The sequence below is a fragment of the Salminus brasiliensis genome, chromosome 19, assembly GCF_030463535.1.
Source record: "Salminus brasiliensis chromosome 19, fSalBra1.hap2, whole genome shotgun sequence".
NCBI lineage: Eukaryota > Metazoa > Chordata > Actinopteri > Characiformes > Bryconidae > Salminus > Salminus brasiliensis.
Genome location: NC_132896.1, coordinates 35250843 through 35268428, shown reverse-complemented (window position 1 = coordinate 35268428; position 17586 = coordinate 35250843). Strand labels below are relative to the sequence as shown.

The 17586-nt window shown below is 42.4% G+C and overlaps 1 protein-coding gene across 1 annotated transcript in view; it reads left to right on the top strand.

The window, feature by feature from the left end:
- Positions 1-5097: 5097 nt before the first annotated feature.
- egf (epidermal growth factor) overlaps positions 5098-17586 on the top strand; it is a 29750-nt gene continuing 17261 nt past the window's right edge. Inside the window, 10 exon segments of the mRNA XM_072663202.1 lie at positions 5098-5227; positions 9741-9940; positions 10510-10691; positions 12197-12424; positions 12908-13113; positions 13519-13632; positions 14027-14149; positions 16395-16517; positions 17114-17239; positions 17419-17555. Coding sequence (XP_072519303.1) covers positions 5098-5227; positions 9741-9940; positions 10510-10691; positions 12197-12424; positions 12908-13113; positions 13519-13632; positions 14027-14149; positions 16395-16517; positions 17114-17239; positions 17419-17555 — 1569 coding nt within the window.

Genomic DNA, 17586 nt, shown 5'->3' with positions numbered 1-17586 from the left:
TTATTGTTTTCTGAAGTTTGCAATCAGTTGCAATCAGTCTCTGTCTGGGTGAGAGAGGAGTGTGGTAGCGTGCTGTTTACAGTGTGAGGATAGTGTGAATACTAACACTGTGATAAGACATACAGTCATGCCCGAAAGTATTCATACCCCTGGCAAAGTTTGACTTAAATTTACTTTTATTTATCCAGAAATTATATTTTTGCCTGGAAATGACACAGGCATCTCCCAGGAGATAACACGATGATGTACAAGAGGCATCATTGTGGGAAAAAGTATTTCTCAGCTTTTATACACATTTGAACAAAAAGTGGCATGTCCAAAATTATTCATACCCTTCTCAATAATTAATAGAAAAGCCTTTATTGGCTATTACAGCAATCAAACGCTTCCTGTAATTGCTGACCAGCTTTTTGCATGTCTCCACTGGTATTTTTGCCCATTCATCTTTAGTGATGAGCTCCAACTCTTTGAGGTTCGAGGGTCTCCTTGCCATCACCCTGATCTTTAGCTCCCTCCACAGATTCTCAATTGGATTCAAGTCAGGACTCTGGCTGGGCCACTGCAAAACATTAATGTTTTTGTCTGCTAACCATTTCTTCACCACTTTGGCTGTGTGTTTTGGGTCGTTGTCGTGCTGAAATGTCCACCGGTTCCCAAGGCCAAGTTTCTCTGCAGACTGCCTGATGTTGTTGAGAATCGTGATGTATCCCTCTTTTTTTATGGTGCCATTTACTGCGATCAAGTTCCCTGGTCCATTGGCTGAAAAACACCCCCAAAACATTAGGTTCCCACCACCATGTTTGACAGTGGGGATGGTGTTCTTAGGGTTGAAGGCTTCTCCTTTTTTACGCCAAATGGTGCACACATCATTGTGGCCAAACAATTCAATTTTTGTTTCATCTGACCATAAAACAGAACACCAGAAGTCTTCTTCTTTGTCCAGATGAGCATTTGCAAAGGTCAAGCGGGCTTTTGTGTGCCTTTTCTGGAGAAGTGGTGTCCTCCTTGGCCTGCGTCCGTGGAACCCAGCAGTGTGCAGTGTCCGTTGAACTGTCTGCCTTGAGATGTCGCCACCAGCAGAGTCCAGATTCACCAGGATGGCCTTGGTGGTGATCCTTGGATTTTTCTTCACCTCTCTCACTATTCTCCTGGCCAGCACAGGTGTCACTTTTGGCTTCTGACCACATCTTCTGAGATTTTCCACAGTGCGGAACTTCTTGTATTTTTTAATAATACTTTGCACTGTAGCCACTGGAACTTGAAAACATTTTGATATGGCTTTATAGCCCTTTCCTGACTTGTGAGCGGCCACAATGCACAGCCGCAGGTCCTTAGTGAGCTCCTTTGTCTTAGCCATGACTGTCCACAAACCAACTGCAGAGAGCTGCTGTTTTTCTCCTGTTGAGTTGATTAAAACAGCTGTTCCCAATGAATCAGGGTAATTAGGATGCTTTAAAACAGCTTGGACTATTTGGAATGGTATAGAACTTTGGATTTTCCCATATACTGTGACAGTTTTCAAAGGGTATGAATAATTTTGGACATGCCACTTTTTGTTCAAATGTGTATAAAAGCTGAGAAATACTTTTTCCCACAATGATGCCTCTTGTACATCATCGTGTTATCTCCTGGGAGATGCCTGTGTCGTTTCAAGGCAAAAATATAACTTCTGGTTAAATAAAAGTAAATTTAAGTCAAACTTTGCCAGGGGTATGAATACTTTCGGGCATGACTGTATGTGATAAGATATGGAACACAGAATGTGGGATACCTGTGGGCTACTCTTGAGTTTGTTGATGTGCTCGCAAGAGAGATGTTCACTGTTGATGTATTGCCTTATAAGACACTGACAATTCCTGTTTCTATTTCATAACTTTTCCTTTTTTTAAATGTTTAAATGTTCTGGTTCATTGACTGTACCTGAACGTACAGCACACCTTTATACTTGTTTAAAAGATCATTTTTTATGACATAAAAATATTAATGTGATGATGTAAATACTGTATATTCTTCCCTATAGATCGGTATCTCGACATAAACAAATGATTCAGTCCTGAGTTTGAAATGGTTTGGGCTAAAATGCCAACATGACAACCACGATTTCTTCATTCTGTAAAGTCTGTGAGCTTTAAGGGGATAATGAATCTCTCTTTGGGAGAACACACAGCCAGTTTTGGAGTTAACAGATTGCACATTTACTGGAACTGTGTTGCAAAGCTCTGCCAAACACACTTGTCCGTATATGATGACCAACTTTGCCATGTCTTCTGTGCAAAATCTGCCATCTTTTACAACCAGATAAACTTTAAATGGTGACAAAAATGGCTGTAACTGTTTTCTGTTTTCTTAAGTGTTTTCATGTGCCCATACTAGGCTGCCCATAAGTAATTGGACAAGACAGATTTCTGTTCTGTATTCTAAATGATCGTATTCTCAACAATTGTGTGGGAAAAGTGCAAAATGTTCAGGGCATCTGCATCTACCCAGATCACATGCCCATGTGGGGCCTGTATTGCTAGCCCAACTGGGAACCACAAGGTTTTGTCCATGGGTTCCATGTTGACACGACATATGGATTCCTACCAGAGTTGGTGATGGGCCCCATTTGCCCATGCCCACCTGGAACCCACCCAGCCCACCCATTTCAGATGAGCATGCTGGCTGGGGTTTATTGCTTGAAAAACATAAAAATCACAGGGTTTTCTTACATGTAGTGTCTAAATTAATTGGAGAGTTCACTGCTCAGCTGTTTCTGGGCCTGTGGTAGTTGTTCTAAGCACTAATAAAAGAACTCTAGATGCATGTGAGGAGCACAGAAGTGTCCGATAATAGGTTTCACCTCATTATCTCATTAAGTTCCTTCATAGTTACCAATCCTATGTGCTGGTGTACAGAGCCAACATAGGCCAACAGACAATCCAAGCTCAGGCTATTGGAGTATAAGACTTTTTACTCTCAGTAGCATAAAATAATGTGTTTACTGTAATAATGTGTTCTATAAGACCAGAATGGCTATAGGTCTTTTTACACACCCCTGATAACATGCCTGCGTCCAGAAACAGGTCACATGACACCAGACAAACTCTCGGCATGCTAAGGGTCCATGTGAGTAAGGTCATTGTGGTGCGTTTCCTGTACGGAGTAAGTGGGACTACAGGGATGCTGTTGTCCTGCTTTCGTGCCAGCGTTCTTTCCCCTGAGAACAGGCAGTGCTGCATATCTCACTATAGCCGTCATCCACAGAGTGAAAGGGCCATTGGACAGGGCAAACTGCTGCTACTTGGCTTACTGCATTATCCCAATCAGAGGCCAGACAGACCCCAAACATCCAGAAGTTTGGGAACGCTAACCCAAACTTAACCCCTTAACACTCCAAGGCTTATCACACACTAAGGTGTATCTCAGTAACTCAGTAACTACAAAGACGTGGTCATGGTTTCAATACAAATGTGTCCTCATGTGTCCTCAAATGTTTTACTGACTATATAACACATGCATATATTTATATATATATATATATAAATATATAAATTGAAGTCTTAAAATCTAAATTTCATCCAATTCAAAAGAAAATGAAAGACATTTGTAATGTTTGCAATGCTAAGTACTTTGTAACTTCGTACTTAAGAACGTCCTCAAAATTACGAGCATTTGCCAAATCCCTTCATTTCTAATGCAATACAGAACTGATGATTTGGGTTTTGTGTTTGTAAACACAGCCTTTCTATATATAAAAACAAAAACATATGAAAATCAGTATTTATTTTAAAAATGTAATCATATTGCGTACACTACACATATAACAGTGACTAAAGTGGGTAGTGTTATAGTCTCCCACTATGAAGAGGCTTCGTTCAAAGCTGAGGATAAATGTGTATAGGGTTACATTTAATTCTGCTGCACCACCTCTTTTCCTGACTTGTCTTACCAGCATATGAGCAGTTCTCTCTCAGAGTGTTCTTGGTCTTCTAGACCTCATCTTGACCTCCACAGTTCCCCTGAACTGCGGTTTCCTAAATACAGTCCACACTGTAGAAACCACAAGCTGTCTAACAGGCTTCCTCTGCCTTGTGTGCATCGATTACTGTCGTCTGATGTCGTCCTTAGAAAGTTGCTTAGAGGAACCCTGTAAATCTGATTCAGCTGAGAGGTTCTTATTACAACGGGTGACCTGCCTCAGGCCTGATTCGATAGAGCGTGCTGCAGTACATTCAAAATGAGCTATTATTCAGTCTACATTTTATAATTCATTAAAAATAATGGAATTGCACCATTAAGGTTGATTCACTGTTGGTGCAGCTCTGGGAATATCCTTAAATATGATACATTGGCTATTATGCCTTATATATGTGCTATAACATGATTTATGAATGTGGCTTATAGACATGGTGTAGTATATGTCACTTTTAATCCTTGAACTTTGAACCCTAATCTTGACCTAAAGAAGCAAAAAACAATTTTTCTGTAATGTATTCGGGACATTTTGCTCCTGATAGTGTACAAAAACAAGCACACACACACACAAGCACACAGACTCACTGCCGAGGGTGGGCTATGGTAGCATTTCCCTGCTCCCCGCCGCAATAGCAGCCGCGTGTTAGTCTCACTGATGGCATTTAGTGTGTTCTGAGCGCAGGCTGAGACTTTAACAGTGGGAGGGAAAAACAGAGCGAGCTCAGATTCACCACGGGACGGTCAGGAATTTCATACTTTGCTTCCAAAACAGTCAGAGTACGAGGGGGCAGACCAGGGAGACTGGAGTGCTGTGTGTTTATGTGTATGTGTGTGTGTGTGTGTGTGTGTGTGTGTAAGTGTGTGTGTGTGTGTGTGTAGCAGTCTCTGGACAAATTCTAGGCTTCAGTTCTGCCCAACCTGGTGTGGAGAAATAGCTAGTCTTCTCTGGCTCAGTTATGTAAATGCTCCTTTGCTGGGTCTTTTGCCCTCTGTTGTCCACTCTCACACTCCTGACCTATGCTGAGGCCCACGTGGAAGATGCACGGAGGTCACAGGCGGTTGCCGTGGCGCTGTGGCCGAGATAACGACTGAAAGTGGGAGCCCACTGACGCTGAGGCTGTTTGACTTTTGGCTGAATCGGATATGTTTTGGTGGAAGCTTGCGGCTGCGCTGCACCTGTGGCTCTGGGTGGGCAGGACCTACTGCGGCCCAACGGAAGGACCATCGTGCTGGGGTGGGCGAGCGCGGGCTGCGGGAAACTGGAGCTGTGTGGGTGAGTGAGCGTTTGTCCATGTGTTCAGCTCTCTACTGAGTGTGCAGTTTGCTGTTACACCTGCCTTGCACCTGCACTCTTCGGTCCTTTTATCTAACAGACTTACACTAAAGGGACAAAAGTATTGGGACACCTGCTCATTCATTGTTTCTTCTGAAATCAAGGGTTGTTTTTACCCTGCTTTTGTTGGAGTAACTGTCTCTACTGTCCAGAGAGGAACGCTTTCTCCTAGATTTTGGAGAAGCATTAGTGGAGGTTTGATTGCATTCAGCGACAAGAGCGTTAGTAGCGAGGTCAGGATGTAGGAGCAGAACTAATTTGGACATACAGTGTATTATATCATATTATTATTATTATTATTATTGTTATTATTATTATTATTTATGTGCACTGCTGGAATTAGGTGATTAGGCATAGTCTTATTGGTAGCTGTTGTTGGGTCTTTTACACGCATCAGTGGCACTGCTAGGTTGAGAGTGGGTCCACCGTCCAAAAATATCCAGACAAGACTGTCTCTGGGGTCCGAAGCTAACCACTGATGATAAGCTAGATGAAGGCTAACTTACCCTGTGCATCAACAGAGATACGCGAAAGGGGGTTTCCGATAAAGCGGCCAGTATGTTTATGTCCACAAATTGTTAAAACCTGCTGCTCACAGCAAAATACACTGGTGAGAAGATTAGCAATAGACACCCAAAAGGTACACACATTACATACAGTCGGAGCGGCAGAACTAATCATCCAACATCAGAACCTGACCTCACCGATGCTCTCGCTCTCATTCTTCTCACAGCAATGGTCCAGCATCTAGTATGAAGCCCTCCCTGACGAGTAGAGGCTGGGAACTCCTGGCCAATTCCCTAATAATATACAGCAGCTCATGGTCCTGAGCATACTGAAGTGCTCAGCAGATGGTTTTCGCTTGACCCACAGTTTGTGGGAGAGTGTGAAGTGCGAGGTGGAGAAATGCTCGGGCAGTCCTCACTCAGATGCAGTTATCACTCCTCGTATTAGATACCCATACAGACAAACACATCTACTAGATATTGGACGATAAATACAGAAAACATTTCCATAAATTAAGTGTATACACTGACCAGCCACTTCAGCCATATAACCGCCTCCTTGTTTCTTAACTCACTGACCATTCTATCAGCTCCACTGACCGTACAGGAGCAGGGTGTAGTTCTATAAGTCCAGACTGTCTCCATCTGTTCCTCTGCAGACTCTGTTACCAGCCTTCTCTCACCCTGTGTGTTCTTCAATGCTCAGGACCCCACAGGACTGACCACCACAGAGCAGACTATAGTGTTTGGGTGGTGGGTTAGCATTCTTAGCACTGCAGTGACCCTGATTGACAGGGTAGTGGTCAGTGGTCAAACCACATAAGGCATTACAAGATTACTGGACAGTGATTCAGTGATTCGGGCCTGCAGTTAGCACCGTGCTAAAAGGTGTGTGTGTATGTGGGTGGGTTTACATTACTTGCTATGCAACAGTCAATCTTCATAAAAGCGGCCATCAGGCTGTGGAGCAGTGGAATCGGGTTCTCTGGAGTGATGATGGAGCTCCAACCAATATTTTTGGGATGAGTTTAAGTGGCAGAACTAGTCATTCAGTGTTAGTACCTGAGCTCACTGATACGCTTGCTCTAATGGGGCTGATTGCAACCAAAATCTCCTCACAGCAAAGTTCCAACATCAGAAAGGTAGACAAAGGCTAGCAACAACTCCTGGCTAATGCCTCTGATTTCAGGAGAAATGCTGGAGAAGCAGGTGTCCAGATACTTTTGGACAGATAAGGTGAGCACAGTGTAACAGTGAAGGCGCTGTTTGTAGGTTCTCCTGGGTGCTGTAATCTCTCAGGACAGTGAGGGAGCAGCGAGCATGTGACCTCTCCGCACCTTCTGATTAGTCATTATCCAGTGCAATCCCTCAGCCTCTCGTTAGCAGGTTAGCAGCGGTCTTAAACACACTTCGGTCACGGCACAGGGGTCAGTATCACCCACACAACACATGTGGACACCAAAAAAGTGTTAGATGTATTTATTCTTTTATTTATAAAGGTTGTATTGATTATTTGAAAAACAGAAGACAATTACAACATCATAAATCACAGCGATTAAAACTTCATACTGGATATTAATGTTATTAGAGCTTCATACTGGATATTAATGTTATTAGAGCTTCATACTGGATATTAATGTTATTAGAGCTTCATACTGGTTATTAATGATATTAGAGCTTTATACTGGATATTAATGGTATTAGAACTTCATACTGGATATTAATGTTATTAGAACTTCATACTGGTTATTAATGATATTAGAACTTCATACTGGTTATTAATGATATTAGAGCTTTATACTGGATATTAATGGTATTAGAACTTCATACTGGATATTAATGTTATTAGAACTTCATACTGGATATTAATGTTATTAGAGCTTCATACTGGATATTAATGCTATTAGAACTTCATACTGGATATTAATGTTAATAGAGCTTTATACTGGATATTAATGTTATTAGAGCTTCATACTGGATATTAATGCTATTAGAACTTCATACTGGATATTAATGTTATTAGAACTTCATACTGGATATTAGTGTTATTAGAGCTTCATACTGGATATTAATATTATTAGAACTTCATACTGGATATTAATGTTATTAGAGCTTCATACTGGATATTAATGTTATTAGAACTTCATACTGGTTATTAATGATATTAGAGCTTTATACTGGATATTAATGGTATTAGAACTTCATACTGGATATTAATGTTATTAGAGCTTCATACTGGATATTAATGTTATTAGAGCTTCATACTGGATATTAATGTTATTAGAACTTCATACTGGTTATTAATGATATTAGAGCTTTATACTGGATATTAATGGTATTAGAACTTCATACTGGATATTAATGTTATTAGAACTTCATACTGGTTATTAATGATATTAGAGCTTTATACTGGATATTAATGGTATTAGAACTTCATACTGGATATTAATGTTATTAGAACTTCATACTGGATATTAATGTTATTAGAGCTTCATACTGGATATTAATGTTATTAGAGCTTCATACTGGATATTAGTGTTATTAGAGCTTCATACTGGATATTAATATTATTAGAACTTCATACTGGATATTAATGTTATTAGAGCTTCATACTGGATATTAATGTTATTAGAACTTCATACTGGATATTAATGATATTAGAACTTCATACTGGATATTAATGATATTAGAACTTCATACTGGATATTAATGATATTAGAGCTTCATACTTGATATTAATGTTATTAGAACTTCTTACTGATTATTTAAAACTTTTGAAAGACAGTTCCTGTTGAACGGTGGCGTATTTAAATAAGAATGTGATTGTCGGTCTGTAGTGAAGCTCAGCTGTTGTTATGTAGTGAGTGATAAGAAAAGCATGCAGAAACAGAAAAAGCAGCTTTGTCCAATCAGACAATAGGGCAGTGGTTTCTGAAGGTGCAGGACTATTGAACGTAGCATCACGTTGTAATGCGTTTTCTGAGCTCTGTCCCTCTGTCCTAGCAACGCTGCAGCGTCTTTGTGTAATCTGCTCAAGTAACCTCAGTTCAACGTGAAAAGCTTCCATTATCACACTCGTTGCCGGGGAAACAGCGGCTTTTCTTCCGCTGGCATCCGAGCGAGCCGTGAAGTTCACCGCATTAAAGCGTGAAAAGGCCAGTCTCAGGGCAGCACTAATTCACCTGCGGAGTGACGTCTGAGGACGGGGTCACGCCACTAAATATCTACTGCTAAACACACAGTTCTCAGTTAGCCATCAGATCTGTTCCTCACTAGAAGTTCCGGCCTTAACGTACCAACAGTTCTTCAGCCATTAGACACAAACTCTGGCCTTTGTTCCATTGAAGGTATTACTGGAGAAAAGCATTACTGCATGTGCTGCACAACATATACAGTTAAACACCCTCAAATAGAACATAGACCTTTTTGACAAAAGTATTGGGACACCTCCTCATTTACTCCTCGTTTCTTCTAAAATAAAGGGTATTAAAAAGATTTGATCCTGCGTTTGTTGAAGTAACTGTCTTTACTGTCCAGTGAAGAAGACTTTCTACTAGATTTAGAGGAGCATTGCTGTGAAGATTTGATTGCACTCAGCAACAAGAGCATTTGAAGTTTGAAGAAGTACTGGATGGAGCTCCACCACTATCATTCCAGAGAACACAGTTCTTCCACTGCTCTACAGCTCAATGCTGGGGGGCTTCACACCCCTCTAAGCCTTAAAGTAGCTCTGAATGACTGGTTAGAAACTAGAAACTGCTGGAGGCTTTTATGGAAGCTGAATGCTTCTGTTAGGAACAGTCTCTCTGCTCAGAGGATTGTAAGTGTTCATCTTAAGGCTTGAAGAAATGAGGGAGTGATGGCCCACATGGAGTTTAAGAGGTTAATGAAATGTTAAGGCAGATATTAGGAATGTAATCTTACCCTGTTTGCATTCATCTTTAAAGATCCAGAGCCTTACCTGCTTGTTGGCCTCGGGAACTCCATTCTGCGGATGAATATGGACGGTGGTGATCAGGAGCAACTCGTGTCCAGAGTGGGAAAATCCATCCTGCTGGACTTCCACTCCAGGGCTGGCAGAGTGTACTGGGTAAACGCACACACTGGGGTCCTGAGCCAGGCGGACTTGGACGGGACTCACAGACAGGTACGGCTGGAGCTCAAGCTGGTGAAAACTCTGGCTTTATTGTCTTTGGCATCACATGTGGAACATGGAGTGGAACGAAACTCAGATCTCAAGGTCCCAGTTACACCCAAAGAGCAATTATTAAATAAATAAAATAATAATAATAAAAAATCTAGAATATAAGAATGATATAAACAGGAAAAGTGGGAAAGTAGAGAAAAAAAATGCAGCAAATTAATCACAATATGAGATGAAGTAGCATAATAAAGTGTCCAGGTGTGGGTAAAGCATCTCAGTGTCCTCGAAAGTGTCAGTGCAGTGTGTTTGGCTAGGTGGCGCTTAAGAGTCTTTGATTGAGATATTGATAACCTTCATCTACAGCGAGTGAAGAACAGTCAGTTCTTGAAGGTGATGAAGGTGATACTTTGACAAGAACCAGACTGTGATGTTCTAGATAATGACTGGGTCAGAACATCTCCAGAACATCAGCAAGCAAGTCTTGAGGGGTGTTCCCAGCGCACAGTCTGAATGCAGTCACAAGTTTACATTTGAGCTTTTCTGCTTAAATTGTTTGTACAATTTGTTTCCAGAAGCTTCTATCACTGGGCAAGGGAATCTCAGGGCTGGCTGTTGATTGGATAGAAAACTCAATATTCTGGAGCAGCAGGAAAAGAGGGATGATCCAGAGGGCCGACAGCGACGGGAAAAGCAAAAGGACTGTTCTTCGAGATCTCTCTCAGCCGAGCAGTCTGGTTATTGACCCAAATGAAAGGTGAAAAATGATTGGAGCTTCTTGGTCCATCCAGCTTCTCTCAGCTCAGAGCTGAAGTGTGATAGACCCGGTTCTCAAATGAAGCTCAGCAGATCCAGAGTGAGAGGAGTGATCTACAGTAAAGCAGATCCAGGACACACCACCCTCAACTCAACACAGAGAATGAATTAGGAGATAAATGAGTGAACTGGAACTTGATGTCCAAATTATTTGTGGACACCTTTTTCTAATTAATCCATTCAGCTACTTTTAAGTTACACCCATTGCTGACACAGCTTGTCTAGTCCCTGTAGAGAAGAAGTACTGCCAATAGAATAGGACTCTCTGGAGCAGATCAACATCATGACCCTATTGGCTCCATGCTGCCTAATAATGCCAGGAGTGGGCTAGAGGGGTATAAAGCCCCCCAGCATTGAGCTGTGGAGCAGTGGAAGATCTGTGATGTGATGGTGGTGGAGCTCTATCCAGTACTTTTGATTGGGGTGAGTTGGGGAGTAATGAGGTGGGTTGGTGATCATCATCCAACATCCTGACCTTACTAACGCTCTTGTCGCTGATCACAATCAAATCCTCACAGCAATGCTCCTCCTCCAGAATCTAGTAGAAAATCTTCTTCTCTGGACAGTAGAGACAGTTACTCCAACAGAAGCAGAATCAGCTCTTTTTAATATTCTGGATTTCAAAAGAAATAAGGAATGAGCAGGTGTCCCAATACTTTTGTCCATATACTTTTTATGCAGATTAATTGGAATGACTACTGTACCACTAGCAGAAATACTACTGTATGTGTGCAGTGCTGATTCTGCTGGAGTGAAACAGTAAAAACCACATGAGTTAGCATAGCCAGCTAGTCAAACTTTGAGGGGCAAAAGGTCAGCCTGAGCACCCACAACAGCATGTCCACTGTTTGTTTAAATGTGGTCAGCTATGCGGTCGAAGCCTGAACCCACAGAGGGTGGATGACTAACACCCGTCACACCTTCTGATGACTGACCGGCTCAGCACGGTGTTGGCTGGGAGTGCAGGGAGTCCTCAGACGGTCACATTCTTCCAGACATGGCTGGCACATAAGTGTAATCTGAGCGTCTCAGCCGGACCTGGCACGAGCTGAGCCTTCCTCTGCCCTCATATACCCATCAAAGAACTGCCCTGACACCGTCTGACCCGGCCGGCCATTTTGTTTTCGGCCTCAAAATCAGTTCACAGTGTCCTCAGGGAACCACAGCGAACCTACCTATCTGTTTATCTATCTACCTATGTACAGTAAATTGACAAAAGTATTGGGACACCTGCTCATTTCCAGACAGCACAGTTCCACGGCTGCACAGCTTAATGTTGGTGGGCTTTATGCCCCTCTAGCCCACGCCTGGCATTAGGCATCTTCATCTTTCTCCCAACCAACTATCCTATCAGTGTCTGGATACTTTTGTCACAGATTCATACAGAGAGTTCTGCAGCGTTCAGCTTGTGATTATTCAGGCTAAGGTTGTTTTCCTCATATGCAGATTTCTCTTCTGGTTGTCTGCTGGAGTGACCCCCAGTATCCAGCGCTCAGACCCTGCAGGGAGAGATAGGACCACAGTGCTGAAGGTGCCGGACAGGCTGCTGGCCTTGGCTTTGGACCCTACGGACAGGAGGGTGTTCTGGGTCCAGTACGGTTCGGGTAAAACCACTGCCTTGGGGTCATGTGATTACAACGGCAACCTTATCAACGTCGTCAATCAGCCGATAAGGTAATTCAGCAGTGCTTTAAGAAAAAGCAGCGATACTTTTTGTGATGTCACAAACTTCAACTTATGATTGGCTCCACCCTTTTAGCCTACAGCACTCTAGACCCACCCACTCAACCTACAAAAACATAGCCCCAAAAAGAAATGTAGCCCCCCTACTTAAGTATTGATTTAAGTGTACAGCCATTTAGCTGTGCCCTTTTAGCCTACAGTAGTTTAGTCCTGCCCACTCAGTTTACAGAAAATGAGCCCCACCCATTTATGTATAGATTTTAGCATGCAATGGTTTAGCCCCACCCATTTTGCCTCAAGCAGTCTAGACCCACCCACTCAACCTACAGAAATATAACCCCATCCATTCATGTGTTGATTTCAGTGCACAGTGTTTTAACTCCGCCTCTTTAGCCACCTGCAGTGTAGCCCCACCCATTCAGGTCTTGACATCATGTTCTTGGGCTTTGAAGTGATTTGATTGAATACCTCCAGGTGGAAGTCTCTGAAGATGACTCTCTACCTGGACCACGTGTACCTGACAGACTCCACGTCTAACAGCGTCACACGAGTTAACAAGTACACGGGAGGCCGTCCAGAAACGGTCAACTCCAAAAGGCTGCTGCACGCTCCTGCTGCTGTCCGAGTGATCCATCCCAGCAACCAGCCTGTAGCAGAAGTCAGTGCCCCCCTCCCGTCCGGTTAGTTACAGTATACACCCCTGCCTAAAGACACGCCTCTCTTTCAGCTCTCTGAAATGAAGCAGTAGTCTGAATGCCTGTGTAAAGCGTCCATATCACAGAAAACTGAAATTTGCTTTTTTTAATTAAAAAACTAGAAACAATTTCATAAAATATTAAATTTGTTGTATGGACAACACAATCCATATAGTCCCTGTACAATATATAGGGGGGGGGGTAAAAACAACCAGATTTAAAGTTATCTTGGTTGTGATGTCACAGCTATGAACATGTACAGTACATATGACTGATAACATATTATAACAATTCAGCTTACAGCTAAAATCACGCTTTAATTTAATTTAATTAAAGTTATAAATTGCAATCCCTTTGTGCAACAGAAAGGTTTCTGTGTTTGTTGGGCAGGTTGTAACCCTCTGGTGGAAGAGTGTGTGAGTGTGTGTTCCCACCCTGCTGGGTCCGGTCAGTGTGACTGCAGAAGCGGCTTCACTCTCAGCAAACAGGGCGGCTACTGTGAAGGTAAAAAGAACCCCTTTCCCTGTGCTTCCACTCACTGGCCACTTTATTAGAAACACCTACCCTGTGCATCCACTCACTGGCCACTTTATTAGAAACCCCTACCTTGTGTTTCCACTCACTGGCCACTTTATTAGAAACCCCTATCCTGTGCTTCCGCTCACTGGCCACTTTATTAGAAACACCTACCCTGTGCTTCCACTCACTGGCCACTTTATTAGAAACCCCTACCCTGTGCTTCCACTCACTGGCCACTTTATTAGAAACCCCTACCTTGTGCTTTTATATTATCTGGTTGGTGGAGCATTCTTAGCGCAGGGGTCTCACTGCTAGATTAAGAGTGGGTCCAACTTCTTAAAATATCTATCTAGCTCTGTTTCTCTCTGTCTGTGTTCAGATATCAACGAGTGTGCTCTGTGGAACCATGGCTGCTCTTTGGGCTGTGAGAATATTCCAGGCTCTTACTTCTGCACCTGCCCCGAGGGCTACCTGCTACTGCCGGACACCAAAACCTGCCTGGGTAAGGCCGAAGGGGGGAGGGTGGCATTAGTGCTGTCAGACCTGAACTGTTTGAGGCTAGTTGACTTTTACTGTGTTTAACTTTAAACTGATCCAAATTTTAGCTCTAAAATAAGCTTTAAAGCAGCGTTCTGTAACATACTCCGGGCTCGGAGCTCTGCTAACTGCACTATGGAGCTCTGGTGAAGCGAGCAGGACGGCACTCTCCAGAACTGCTGTGTAACGCTGCGTAACCCATAGAGTCAATTTTAGTGTCAAATCCTGTAGTATTACTCAAAAAGGTGCCTTTAGTGTTCAAAGCATGACATCATGACAATTATTCCAGTTCCTGACTGTAGGGGGAGCCCATGAGCAAGAAATACCAAGTCTCGCATATTGCTGCTTTAAGTTACATTAGCAGGGAGGGCCAGAGCGGGTAGTGAAGAGATTTGCGAGAATTCCCAGAGGGGCTGCCGGTGGGATGGTTACTGTGAGCTAACCACTAATAAAAAGGAGGTTCTTCAAGTGTTCTTTAATAAAAGCAATAGATCTTTATAGAACCATGACAGCCCAATAACCTTCTGAATGCATAAAAAGCTTCTCTGTCTGGTTCTTGGTGGAAAACCCACATATATACACAAGAACTCTCACTCTGCAAACCTCACAGCAAAGTACGTATTTGTAGCAGTTTAGGGGAGAGAACCCACCAGCCTCTTTACTAAGCATGTGCTTCACTCACTGGCCACTTTATTAGAAACCCTGTAAGTACCTACGGTCAGTGAAGTCTTTGAATTTGACCTGGGGCAAATACGAGACTGGGGCAGAGACAGACAACCAGTCAGTCAGACAGTCTGCCAAATAGTCGGTCAGACGGACAAGCCTTGTCGGCATAGCTGTATGGTGTGTGTGTGTGTGTGTGTGTGTGTGTGTGTGTGATTAGATGATGAGGGAGGTGACATCAGTAATAGGGAACATATTTAGTCAGCAGCTTTACAGCACTAAGCAGGTTAGGAGCACAGCAACACCAAGGGCCACCAGATTACCCCCAGCACACACACACACACACACACACACACACACACACTGTGTCTGGTTGATTCATCTTGGTGCATGAGATGGATATTAGAACACCAGTATCCCCCTAATCACTGCTCCCTACATTGGATCACTATCCAGAACACTTTTATTTTAGGGAACAGGAATGTCCCTTAATCACTGCTCCCTACATTGGAGCACTATCTAGAACCCTGTTACATGGGGATCTGAATCAGTGCACTACACTATATAATAAATAGGGCACAGCTGTGGATATGACCTAAAACAGTGCGCTGTAGAGGGATTAGAGCACTATTTAGTGAGTAGGTCATCATTCTGGACACAGCCATTGACTCTGTTGCGGATGGAGGAAGAGATGACCCGTCCTGTTGGAGATTTTACACTCCATATGGTGAGCATAGCCAGAGATCCGCTCGTCCTTCATGCCCGCCTGAAACTCGCTCCCGGCAGCCCTCTGGCGCACTTTCACCTTTTCGGGCGGGATTATGGGCGGGATTATGGAGCTGACATCATAACGGGATTGGAGGGAGCCTCACGCTAAGAAGCTTGTTTCTTCTTTGTGGAAGCCGGGGTCAGGCCTGAGACTGTTTTCAGACTAAAAATAGACTCTTTTTCCATCCCACTGTTTCTATTCTCGTCCTGTATCACAGTTCAATAAAAGACAGTATCCATCATAGTTCATCAGTAATTCCTTTGTTTAGTTTTTATATTATTGCTTACATTAAAATCTATATAAATTTTTTTTACATTCAAATGTACACACACTCAGATACCAGACATATGTTTGATTTTACAAAGAAATATGAACTTCAATATTGCCCTGAGAAGATGCTTGATCACCACAACATGTTATTTACAATAATAAAATGTTACATATCATATAATATAGTATTGTAAAGTATCATATTTTATTGCCGGTTATTATGGTGTATTATATATTGCCATATAGAATCATAATCATAGAGTGTAGTATAATATTGTAGTCTAAAATATAGAGTATTGAATGGTACTGTGTTGTATAAGTCAATATATGTATATTATCACAATTATCATAGTAGTATCAGATATCACTGTATAGTATTAAAATGATCATATAGAACTGTATATTATCATATAATATTGTATTGCACTGTATGAGTGTAAAGCTCACTCTTAACAATCTTTTCTAATGTCTGAAACTAGACTCTGTGTGTGTGTGTGTGTGTGTGTAGAAATTGAACCCTGTGTGGAGAATGGTACACTCTGTGATCATGCATGCACACACACGCATGAGGGAGACGTTTGTGTGTGTCCTGTTGGCTCCACGCTACAACCTGATGGCCGTTCCTGCACAGGTCTGTGTGTGTGTGTGTGTGTGTGTGTATGTATACTCTGTATACTCCGGCAACCCACAGCTCTCTCATACAAGTATATTGTACTGTAACACACAGTATCTGTACTATAAACTCATAAAAATAGTCTGGAAACATAAAAATCATTAATATGTGATTTTTTTAAATATTATTATAATATATAATACTGATATATAATACTGATATTAATAATATCAGTGAATATAATAAATATTACATAGTAATAAATATAGTTGATGAACCCACACTGACCTTACACCCATATACCTGGGTGTAAGATACAAGGAAAGTGCAGCAGTTTTTTCAAAGCAGATCAGCTTTGTGTGTAGTATTTATCTGCATTAATTATACTTCTATTAATTAAGAACTGTGACCACACCCAGAAATTAAAATAAATAAATAAATAAATAATAATAAAATCCCAGCATTGTGATTGGTTGCTTCTTCCATTGTCAAGCAGTAAGCGAGAGTTGTTGCAACTTGTTGTTGTTGTGTGTGTGTGTGTGTGTGTGTTTATGTGTGTGTGTGTGTGTGGGTGTGTGTGTGTACTTGCTGACGGATGTCTCTGCTCGTCTTAGGCTGTCTGTCTGCGGATGGCGGTGGCTGTAGTCAGGTGTGTGTGACGCTGTCACCTGGCAGGTGGGAGTGTGAGTGCCAACCTGGATACCAACTGCAGCCAGATGGCAAACAGTGCAAAGCCACAGGCAAGGCCAAATACAACACACACACACACACACACACACACACACACACACACACACACACTGCACAGTGCATCAACTGTAAAATGTTAAAATCAATTGCAATCAATTACTGTAATATGAACACCCCATAATACACAGCCTATTCAGAGGCCCTATCAGCTCTGCCTGTTCTCTCTCAGGTCCTCCAGCATTCTTGTTGTTTGCTAACGGGGTGGACATCAAGAGGGTCAGCATTGATGGGTCAGGAAGCTGGACGCTGCTGCAGGATCCTGAGGGTTCCCTCAGAGCTGTGGACTATGATCCAGTGCAGAATATGGTAATGAAGCACACACACACACACACACACA